The 12,023-nt window shown below is 34.1% G+C and overlaps 1 protein-coding gene across 1 annotated transcript in view; it reads right to left on the bottom strand.

The window, feature by feature from the left end:
* The window catches only part of LOC111139361 (dachshund family transcription factor 2), a gene marked incomplete at its 3' end in the record, with an annotated part of 862,916 nt that overhangs the window by 7,343 nt on the left and 843,550 nt on the right, over window positions 1-12,023 (bottom strand). Inside the window, exons 9-10 of the mRNA XM_022491621.1 lie at window positions 2,133-2,281; window positions 1,860-2,007 (exon numbers count right to left, since the gene is read on the bottom strand). Coding sequence (XP_022347329.1) covers window positions 1,860-2,007; window positions 2,133-2,281 — 297 coding nt within the window. The remainder of the gene's footprint in view (window positions 1-1,859; window positions 2,008-2,132; window positions 2,282-12,023) is intronic.

Raw genomic sequence — 12,023 nt, 5'->3', positions numbered from 1 at the left:
TATTATTATGACTATGTGTCTTTATGACTGCTAGTCATAATAATATTTTTCATACCAAATACAAGAAATAAATGAATTTTTCTAAGTTTCAAAAAGTTAAGTTCTTGCTTAATAGTTTTTAATGAGTTTGGCAAGATAATGAGAGGTTCAATTCTTTTGTTTTTAAAGATTTTATTTATTTATTCATCTGTTTATTTATGTAAACTCTTCAACCAATGTAGGGCTTGAACTTACAGCCTTGAGATCAGGAGTCACATGCTCTACCAAGTGAGCCAACAAAGTGCCCCCATTTTTTAAAGATTTTATTTTTTAAACAGGTTTAATTATTTTTAAATGCAGTGACTAAATTTATATTTTGAACTAGACTAATAATGATTCCTAGAGTTTAAGGAAAATATACAGTAAGGTTTTAATTACTTGCTAAAACTTTTGGAATATAATATAGTACTTTGGAATAATGTAAAGTTAGTGGATTTCACTCAACTGGAATTACTCTTCCTTTCTTAAGGAGGCATTGTCTACCTTGTGGATTTTCTCTCCCTTCCTTTGCCTCTCCTTCCCACACTTCAACTATTTTATTGAATTTTTACTTTGTGACTCTTCCACAGAAGAGTAAGCAGAGAAGAGAAGTTGAAATTCACAATCATCACTTTGCTGCTATTTAGTATTTTAAGGTAAATGTAAGGAAAATGTGGAAATTATTGGCTGAAGTGAAGTTTTAGAAATTATCTCTGTGTTTTGATATGAACTAGTCTCTTTATCTATATCTCTACATAATCTAATGTCCACCCATGGTTGGAAAGTTAGTTCTATTTGTGAACATTAATTCCCCATTCTCTCTTTTGTCTCCATCCCTATTTATGCTATCCTAGTTCAGTCCTCATCACCACTGCCAGGAGCAAACTCTTTTTACTCAAAAGGAGCAAATTCTTTTTACATAATTTCCTTGTTTTTAGTCTTACTCCAAGCCCTTTCTAATCTATCCCCAACACCAAAGTGGTCTAATTAAAATCAGACCAGATCATTCCCCTTGTTTATCTTTGACTACTTCCCATCACCAGTAAGACAAAATCCAAGCAAATTTTTCACATTGTTAAAAATGTCCTTCACAATTTAGCTTCTACCCTCATCTTTCTCCATTATCTCCCACAATTCACTTCATAAAATTTAGAGCCACAGTAATAACAAACTGTTTATAGTTGCCAATGTATGCTGCTTCTTGCTTTCATGCCTATGCTCACTGATACATCTGTCTAGAATGTCTAAATCACTCAGATACTCTCATGCCCTTTCTTAGCCTACTGATCTTCAAGACTCAGGTTCAAGTATCAGCATCAAGAAGCGTTCCTCAACTATTCACTTCCCCACCAAGCTGCACTAACTACCTCTTCTCTATATAACCATATATACTGTACATCATTGCTCTTGCCACTTTGTCTTGAAATTAACTGGTTGGTTGTGCTAGCCTTCTAAAATACAAATCTCTCAAGGACAGGGACTGAGTTTTATTTATCTTAAATCCCCAGAATCCAGCACTATTCTTGGCAAAGATTAAGCATTTCATCTACAAGAAATTATTAGATTATCTATATCCAGGAGTATTTTATGAAATTGTGAGAAAACTAAGAATATTCATATTTTCCAAATCGGCAACTGGCCTGAAGTCCAGATCTAGTTCATTATCTTTTATAATAAATAGAAATGGTATAAATATCTTGCTATGTGGATTACACAAAGTATTTGATTCTTAGCTTGTCATTTTTTTCAGTAGTTCCAAACTAAATCTGAGGATATTTCTACTACTCTTGAAAATACCTACAACAAAGTGTTTATTCTGTAATTGAACTTGTCAAACTTACTTCTGCTTTGAAGCTCAACTGCAAGTTGTCTTTCAAGGTTTTCTCTAATTTCTCTCTCTCTATAGAGCTCCATTTGCAGTTCCTTTTTTTCTTGTTGAATCTGCTTCTCCTGGAAGTGAGCATTATCCAAAGCCACTTTCAGTAGACCCTGTCAAAGTGCAGCAAATGACATGCAGTTCATCTTATCTGTTTTAGTTTCTCAAATATGAAATAATTTATGTAGATGCTAATGTTTTGTATTACATTTATTTTGTTTATAGAAATATTGTTGACCTGAATGTTGGTCAACAGAGTCTCCACAGAGGACAGACTATCAGCAAAAATGAATGGTCCAGGGAATCCAGGAGACAATGCCTGCCCAGGAGTCAGTTGGATCTTGTCCAAGGGTGACTTCATCATTGGGATTTGAAATGGTAATTCTTCTGGAAAAAACAAAATTAATATCAGAATGTTCACAAATTAACAGGTCAAAATTTTCACTATGTTTCCTTTATCTCTAAAAGTATCTATAAATATTTTGTTTCTAAAACTAGATGATGGAAAACTCTTAATTGGAAGTCATACCTATTCCCCAGTTGCCTTTGTTCTTTCAAAATAAATGTCAGAAAATAATCAGTGAAAATCAAACAGCATATACTGGTAAAGATGTATGAGACTTGGAGAAACACATTTATGATATGTTTATGAATACCTGTAAATTAAATAATCAGATCACCTCCTTGTAAAGCATACACTATTTTTTTTCTTTTCAAATTTATCTGTCATCTATCTATCATCTATCATCTCCATTCTTTAATAGCTTTATTGAAGTATAATTCATACACAGTAAAATTCACCTATTTAAGTGTATATTTCAATGATTTTTATTAAATATACAGAGTTGTGCAACCATCATCACAAATCTATCTTAGAACATCTTGATCACCCCCAAAATACCCATCATGCCCATTTACAGTTAATTTCCTTCCACACCCCCAGTGCTTGGCAATAACTAATCTACTTTCTGCCTCTATAGGACTGCCTTTTTTGGATATTTTACACAAATAGATACAATATGTGGTCTTTTATGTCTGGATTCTTTTACTTAGAATAATGTTTTTGACATTCATCCATGAGGTAGCATGTATCAGTGGTTTCTTCCTTTTTATTGCTGAAAAGTATTCCATTACATGGATATATTGCTTTTTGTTTAATTATTCACTAGCTGACAAGCATTTGGATTATTTCCAGTGTTACGTTTTATTTTGAAGAATACTACTTATGAAAAAATATTAGCTGTGATGTAAAAACAGAAGTTGTATATTTTCTCACCATTTATTTTTATATTATCTTTTCCCACATTCTCATTACTTTAACAAGATTCTCTCTTAGCTTCAGGTAAAGAGACACCAATAAAGTTATTGTTTAATAAGATGTTTTGAACCGATATACCTGATTACAAAAAGAATCTTCTCTTACACTGAGAAGCTAACTACTTGACTATGTATTTGAATTCTGACTGAATATCTTTTAAGTGAGATGTACAAATCATCAGACAGCATCGCTTCTTGGCCTTTTGGCTAAGATCAAGTGCAAATCATCAGACAGCAAATTTTCCCCTGCAATTAGAAATTGGGGCTTTTTTGACAGGGATAAAAATAAACTGCTACAAAGAAGTAATTTTCGAAAGTACCCAAACAAATCATGGCATTCTTTTTTTTTTAATTCATCTATTTATTTGAGAAAGAGAGCGAGAATGGAGGGAAGGGGCACAAGAAGAGGGAGAGAGAGAATCTCAAGCATATGCTCCACCTAGTACAGAGCCCGACAGACACAGTTCTCGAACTTGCAACCTCAAGATCATGACCCGTCCTGAAGTCAAGAGTTGGATGCTTAACCAACTGAGCTACCCAGGCATCCCCAAACCCTGGTATTTTTTTTATTATTTAAATTCAATTAGCCAACATATAACACATCATTAGTTTCAGATGTAGTGTTCAACAAATCATCGGTTGTGTATTACACCCAGAGTTCACCACATCATGTGCCCTCCTTAGTGCCCATCACCCAGTTACCCCATCCCTCCCCCCACCTGCTCTTCAGCAACCCTCAATTTCTTTCCTGTATTTAAGAGTATCTCATGTTTTTTATCCCTCTCTTATTTCTTCCCATTCAATTTTCCCTCCCTTCCCTTATGGTGCTCTGCACTGTTTCTTGTATTCCACATATGAGTGAAACCATATGATAACTGCCTTTCTTCTATTGACTTATTTCACTTAGCATAATACCCTCCATGTCCATGCTGATGTAAATGTAAGTATTCTTCTTTTCTGATGGTGGAATAATATTCCATTGTAGATATGGACCACATCTTCTTTATCCATTCATCTGTTGAAGGACATCTTGGCTCCTTCCACAGTTTAGCTATTGTGGACATTGCTGCTATGCATGTTGGGATGCAGGTGCCCCTTCGTTTTACTACATCTTTCAGAGCCTTCAAGCCTTCACCACAGGATGGCATGAATCATAGCCCCTCAAACAAAATTACTCTACTTACTATAGTCTCTTCATTTCGGTAACTGGGCAAAAGCAAAGTGCAAAAATATGCATCTCCCTGGTCAGAAAAAATTTCAGTGACCCCATATATTATGAAAGTCATTTGAAGAAAAAAACAAAAAACAAAAACACAACTAGCCTTGAATCTGGACCTAACCAATTTTCACAAAAATTTAGCTATTGGTTCTGGTTCCAGGAGGGATAGGAATATGGATTTAACATATAGATAGAGCTAGTTTTTCAATTGCAAGAAGCCTATACATGTAATTATGAACCACACAGATTTCATAGTCATCATGGTTTGCTCCATAGTAAATGGTATGCACCATTTACTGTATGGGAAGCTGTGGCATAGAATTGTGGGAAACTTCTATGAGATTTTTAATGGGACAGCATTATCTCTGAATAAAATGCTTTTTTTTTTTTTTTTGCTTTTTAAAAAAAATTATTTTTTTTTTAAATTTTTTTTCGTTTTCCAGAATTTATTGTTTATGCACCACACCCAGTGCTCCATGCAATACATGCCTTCCATAATACCCACCACCAGGCTCACCCAACCTCCCACCTCCCTCCCCTCCATAACCCTCAGATTGTTTCTCAGAGTCCACAGTCTCTCATAGTTCATCTCCCCTTCCAATTTCCCCCGACTCCCTTCTACTCTCCATCTCCCCATGTCCTCCATGTTATTCCTTATGCTCCACAAATAAGCGAAACCATATGATAATCGACTCCTCTGCTTGACTTATTTCACTCAGCATACTCTCCTCCAGTCCTGTCCATGTTGATACAAAGGTTGGGCATTCATCCTTTCTGATGGAGGTTGATACTCCATTGTATATATGGACCATATCTTCTTTATCCATTCATCTGTTGAAGGGCATCTTGCCTCTTTCCACAGTTTGGCGACAGCGGCCATTGCTGCTATGAACATTGGGGTACAGATGGCCCTTCTTTTCACTACATCTGTATCTTTGGGGTAAATACCCAGTAGTGCAATTGCAGGGTCATAGGGAAGCACTATTTTCTGAATAAAATGTTTTTAATAGAAATCACCATTTCCAATTTTTTAACAACTTCCATTTTTCTAAAATCTACAGGGATAAAAAATGCTAAACAATTATTTTATAGAATTAACAGTTTCATATTATCTGGATCCAAAACATTATAAAAAGCATTTGTTTATTGTTCTTAAATAATTCAATAAAATATATAAATTAACCTGTTAATTTTCTTTTAGCACAAGAAGCGATAATGAACATATTCTCAAGAATTGTTTTTTATAAAACTTAAAAAATAATATTTTGACTATAAATGCATGATGGATGTGTTTTGCACAACTCCCTTAAGTCTAACTCCCTTAAGTCTAAACTCTTCCTCTCTCCCTCCCTCCCATCCTTCTTTCTTTCCTTCTTTCCTTCCCTGCCTCCTTCTCTCCCTCCCTCCTTCCCTCCTTCTTTGCCAGTGATAGTTTTGGAAGAGGTGGAATATTCCAAAGAGACTGAAAACATTAGAAATTCTGTGATCTATTTCAACTACAAAGTCTGAACATTTGAAATATGTAATTTAAAAACTAAATTCTAAAATGTTTTAAGTATCATCTCTAATGCTTCTAAAGTATATTTCTTAACACCTAACCAAGGAATATTATTTCATATTTCTATAGCTTGAAGTCTGTATTCAGCAAGTATTTTATTTTCCACACATGACAAGTGGATAGAATAACTTCATAATGATTTATTGATAATAATTGGGAAGGTTTTACATCTTTGTATTGATGTTTATAAATCTTAAAGTATGAATTTATGTAGACTGGAAGATCTATTCTTACAAAAATGAACTGCTACAAAATTAGAACATTGACATCCTGCTGATTCAGAGATAATATAATGTTTCTCCTGAATAAACATTTTGTATCAGGGGCAGAGTTCTTAAAATTAATGGATTCTTCATTATGTATCTCTCTCTACACAAGTAACTGCAGTGGTAAGAATCTGAGGGATATTCTGCAAATAAGATATCCAAAAAGGAAAGCAATATATTCAGTATTCATAAAACAAAATTAAAACTACATTAAAATTCCCAGAAATCTTCTATTTGGAGATGAAATAAATGCTTTTGAATTGGCTGTAAGGAAGATTGCTATTGACTATGAAGACAGGTTGCATGGTCTATGGTTTATAATGTTGCTGTACAGTAGATTGAAGTTTCAAAATAACATTACTCTTCTTTAAAGAGATGGACACAGTTGAATTAGGTGTTGCTTGCTGCAGTGAGGATCAAATGCAAAAAGAATCATATTTCATCGGTCCTAGTCAGCACCAGGAAAATAAATAGAAATATAAGAGGTATGCAGGCAATAATTCATTTTGATAATCTGGCCCAAGAGAGACACATAGAGACAGCACACAGATCTAAGCTTCTACTAAAAGACAAATAGTACACAGAGGGTGGGAATTGGGAAGACAGTATAGCAGAGGTCACATCGATTTTCAGCAGCAGTTTTCACACAGATGAGATAACCCTAGACTCTATTTGGCCCATTGTTCATATCCTACCTGTCTCACAAGCAATAAATTTCCTAGACCTAGAAAAAGGCGTAAAGAAGAAGGATTCTACTTATGACTTCTTATGATTAAGTTTCCATGCTAACCAAACATGCTTTTTCAGACCAAGGTCACATTGCATGTTAAGGTCCATAATAGCCAAAATCTAGTCGAAGTGTATTATGTTTTGGTGTAAATGAGTGAAAAGTGTCAAACCATTTTTCATTTTTTTTCTGATTTTTAAATCACATGCTACCAAAAATGTGTAATAAATGCATTAGAAATCTATTTCAATTTTGTAATAGTTCTTCACATCTGAATGACATTGACATTCTGCTTAGAGTTTAAAGACATTCATTGTTAATGTAGGAACTTATTTGGGAGGCTTGAGAAATCCTACTCAGCAATGAAATTAAATATGGACAAGTACTAGAACCACCGACTGTCAGTTAAACAAGAGCATCTCTTTGTAAGCCAGGGAGAAAGGGCTTTGACTGAGCACTTTGATTTAAAAGGCTAGTGTTCAAAATGTGTATATTAAAATCTTTATCAACACACATGATGCAATGGTATAAACTAAAAAATAAAGATACGACAACTGCTATGTAGCTGAGGACATGAGTAACCTCTTCATTTACCAAAGCATGGTAGAAACTGATTTTACTGAGCCTGTTTGTTAAACTTACTATACTTTGTAATAGCACTTGGGAATCCATTTGCAGAACAAATTCTTATTTTTAATTTCTTCCTTAAGGCCCAGATGAATAGATGTAAAAGTTGACAAGAAATTTATTTGTATAAAAAGATAAACATATGGTAAATGCTCAGGATGAAAAAGTCCTCCTAAAAATTAAAATCAGGACTGCTAGAGATTTTCTGTATTAATGTAATGCTTATTTTTCCACTTTTTCATGGAGCTTAGTGTTTCCTCTTTCCTCTGGGCTTTGAGGATTATAATACATGATTAGAAAGTGAACACCACTGACTCACTCAGCATTAAGAAAATGCAGCCACCTGTCATCAGGTCATCAGTTTTTATTCTTTAATGAATAAATTGTATTTCACTATTTAATTTGAGTGCTTTCCCCTAAATACAGCTGCTCAAGAGTTTCTTTTCTTGGTGCCATCAGTATTACATTTGGCACAAGCAAGACACCTGCTTCCATCTTCCAGACTGAGGAACAATAACAACAAAAAAAAATGACCAACTGTTGTGTAATGATGTGACTTGCATGAATATAAGGAAGTATTCATGGTCTTAGTTGAACTATGATTCAAATATTACCCTTACCAAATGTTGAAAGGAAAAACTTGATCCCCAAATTGTTACATTTCTTTAGGGAGATGAAAAAATAAATAATGCTGACAAATGAAAACTGAAAACTGGTAGCAAAAGGATGAAAAGTCACCAACCTGAGAAGGTGAGATACAATACTTCTAAAACTAGTACGGCACTGTTTTATTCTGGATCCTTAGATTACCAATTTGGCATAACAGGTTCCTTTATAAATTATGAATTAGAAAAAAGTCATCTTTCAGAGAAAATATTATGCATATAACAAATATTATATCCAGTGAAAGGTTAGAATTATGATACCCAGTCCTTGTTGTTAAGGAGCTGACACATCTTGAAGAAAAGGCAACAAGTTATAGAAGTGAACAATTAAGTGTGAAATCATGTGACAAATGTTGTTAAGTGCCTCTCAAAAGAGAGATCACTGCAGTCTGGAGTAAGCATTTAAACTAATCCATTTACTCTAGCTGAAAAGTGTTCCCACTGTCATTAAAATAAATCCCATGGATTTTCTGCAAGATATCAGGTATAGCAGCAAGGTTCCTTGCTCATACTAGCATTGAAAACCCTGGGTTAAACAATGATAAACAGTTTTAATTAAAACAAGGTTAAGCAGATAAATTATAAGGTGTTTGAGTGAAATTTGAATTTCAGATAAACACTAAATGACTTTTCAATGTAAGTATATCCAAAATACTCCATAGGACATAGTTATACTAAAAACATAATTTGTTGTTGGGGCCCCTGGGTAGCCCAGGCAATTTCAGGCCAGGCCATGATCTCAGGGTTGTGAGGTGGAGCCCCATGTCAGGTCGTTCATTGAGCTGGGAATCTGCTTCAAATTCTCTTTCTCCCTCTCCATCTGCCTCTACACCCCCATGCATGTGCATGCTCTCTCTCTCAAATAAATAAATAAATATTTAAAATGATAATAATAATTTGTTGTTTATCTGATCCAAGTATCACTGGGCATGCTGTTTTCTTTTTTATTTGTTAAATCTATTAAAGCAGGACAACTCACAGCCTTTAAAAACTAGTGCTAAATGTAAGCATATGTTACATATTAATTAAGGCAGCAGAGAGCATAGTGACGAAGAACAAAAGATCCCAAAGATTGACTGTGTAGGTTTGAAACTCTGCTCTGTGATTTGCTAGCTCCTGAGAGAGTTACTTAATTTTTCTATGCCTCGATTTCCTCATCTTACAGATAATAATAATATTATATATATATATATTACATATATATAATACATATATTACAGATAATAATAATACCTATCTCATAAGGTTGTTTTAAAGATTAATGAGCTACTACTTTTAAAGTTTGTACAATGCCTGACCCAAAGGAAATGTAAAATAATTGTTAAACAAATTAAATGGCAATTGAAAATTCCCAGGAATGGAAGAGGAGACTATAATAAAATATTTGACCACCTAAGCATCCATTAACACCTCATAAAACATGTGGCAAGATTCTTTTTTAGGTGGTAATGGGATAAAGGCCTGGCTTCACCCTAAATGAAGCCAATGTTACTTTTTCAGTTATCAAAGGTCTGAGGAGACTTCTTAAGTCAAAGTCAGTGTTTCTCAACTGGGGGTAATTTTGCAGCCCAAAGGACATATGGCAATGGCTGAAAACATTTTTGAATGTCAAAATTGAGGGGATGGGAGTGTGTGCTACTGGCTTCTTTCTGCACTGAACTTCTACTAGGAAGTTTAATAAGCTTAATAAGATAATATGCTTATGAGTGATTTAGAATTAGCACAATACTTGACAAGGTATGTTTTATAGTTCTCATGCATTGAATTTCAGATCCCCAACTTCAGTTCTTTGCTCAAATGGCAGTTTATTATTGAAAATCTATACTGAACATCCTATTTAATATTGCAACCTGCACTCTTATTTTCACTCCCTTAACATGTTTTCTTTTCCACTAGAAAAATTTTCAACAATAATATATAATGTAATTCATATAATTACTGTTTTCGTTATGTATTTTATGTCACTACAATATACTCTTTGTGAAAGTGGGAACTTTCTGTTTTTAAAAATTTTCCCACTGATGTCCTCTCAGTATCTACAATTATAACTATCCTGGGTCTACAACATGTGTGATGACTTTGGATATGCAGACTGGTAACCTTAAAACTTGAGGTAAGATTTCTAAAAATCAGATTGATTCCATTATTTCTTTCTATTCAAAAAGATAAAAGTATACATGAATATGTGATTTTAAAATATATTTATAAGTATATGGTCAGAGAAAGGAAGAAAGGGGTGGAGGTAAAGAGTTTCTAGTCAAACTTCAGCCTTTTTAGTAAAATCAATGATTATAGATAATGGGACAAACTGAAATTTTGCAATTTTAAAAAGTAGTTGATATAGTTTTCATAACATGCCTACTTTATATATATTGAACTTGTCTACACATCCTTTGAGCAAAAAAGAGTAAAATATAAATCTTTCTGGCTCACACACATACTTTCCTATCACCTTTGAGATGATGTATTAAAGATAAAGCAAACTACACATTTTTTAAAAGTAGATCTATGTTTACTAGAACCTAGAAATTTAGAGGAAAAAAAAGGGCTGAGATCCAGAATGGAAAGAAATTTTATACATAGACCAGAGTTTGCTCTAAAAACTGCAAGACAGACACAAATTTCTAATATAAAGAACCAAACAGTACCTGAGGCTGGTGCAAGTCCGTTCTCCAGAAAACCACCCTAGCTACTTCTGTGAAAAAAGCTACACAGATAACATTAACTGAATGGGGAGTAATAATGTAACAGTCTTCATCAGAAACTGACAAACAAGAGGCAAGAATGGGCACAGAAGTAAAGTGGGAAGGAAGCTGCTGTTTTAAGATGTATTCAGGAAAGATTGTGGGGAGGGCACACATTTCCATCATTTAACTGACTCTTCCAGATGATTGGGTTTTATTATACTGACTTATCTTTAAAATGGCCACAGGGTTGCAATAGAACCCTGCTTTTACCCTTACTAGGGCTTCCGTCATCCGGCTGACTGCAGAGACTGCAAATCAGATTTCTCATTTTGTTGCCCTGCCAGGAAATGTACAAGCCTTTTCACCAACTAGGGAAGAAACCTCTCTTCTTAATCTGGCACAAATAAGGAAGAGAAAAAAAATTTTTTTTCTGACCTGGAAATTCAAGCGCTAAGTTTAAAATCACTGTTGTTGTGTTGCTTTGGGTTAGTTAACATATCTGACTAGAGAGGTTTGGTGGAAGGTACAACGGAACACGATACTAATATCGAGCACTTTTAACAGCCATAGTTCGTAAACCTTATCATCTGTCAGAATGTCCTAAAGGTGTTTTTTTAAAAAGTTCCCAACTCCCAAAGTTTCTGATTCAGTAGGTCTAGGGTAGGGCCTGGCTATTGGAAATTCTAAGTGCCCAATTGATAGTTGATGTTGCTGGTTTGGGGACCACAGTTTGAGAAACCACTGGACTATGTAGAAAGGTCAAATTTTCTACATTTAAAAATGATTAATATTGTCTCCTATCACAATATTTTTTTTAAACTGGTCTGTACAATTTTAAGAAATCATTTCAAAATGATAACTAAATTTTGAGTATATATTTTCACAGCTTTGAGAATTGTATGAAATTAAAGACATAACAACTAGCCTCTTCTATAGATTTAGAGATTCTAAAAATCAATTTACATTGCACTGAAAAGAAGTGTATAATGGAACCTATTTGTAAACATAGAATCAGGAAACAAAATAGTAAAAAACTGTGAGTCTGTGCAGATGAAAGCAAAAT

The sequence above is a fragment of the Enhydra lutris genome, unplaced genomic scaffold (assembly GCF_002288905.1).
Source record: "Enhydra lutris kenyoni isolate GAN:26980312 unplaced genomic scaffold, ASM228890v2 scaffoldscaffold102, whole genome shotgun sequence".
NCBI lineage: Eukaryota > Metazoa > Chordata > Mammalia > Carnivora > Mustelidae > Enhydra > Enhydra lutris.
This window is presented reverse-complemented; position numbering and strand designations above follow the sequence as displayed.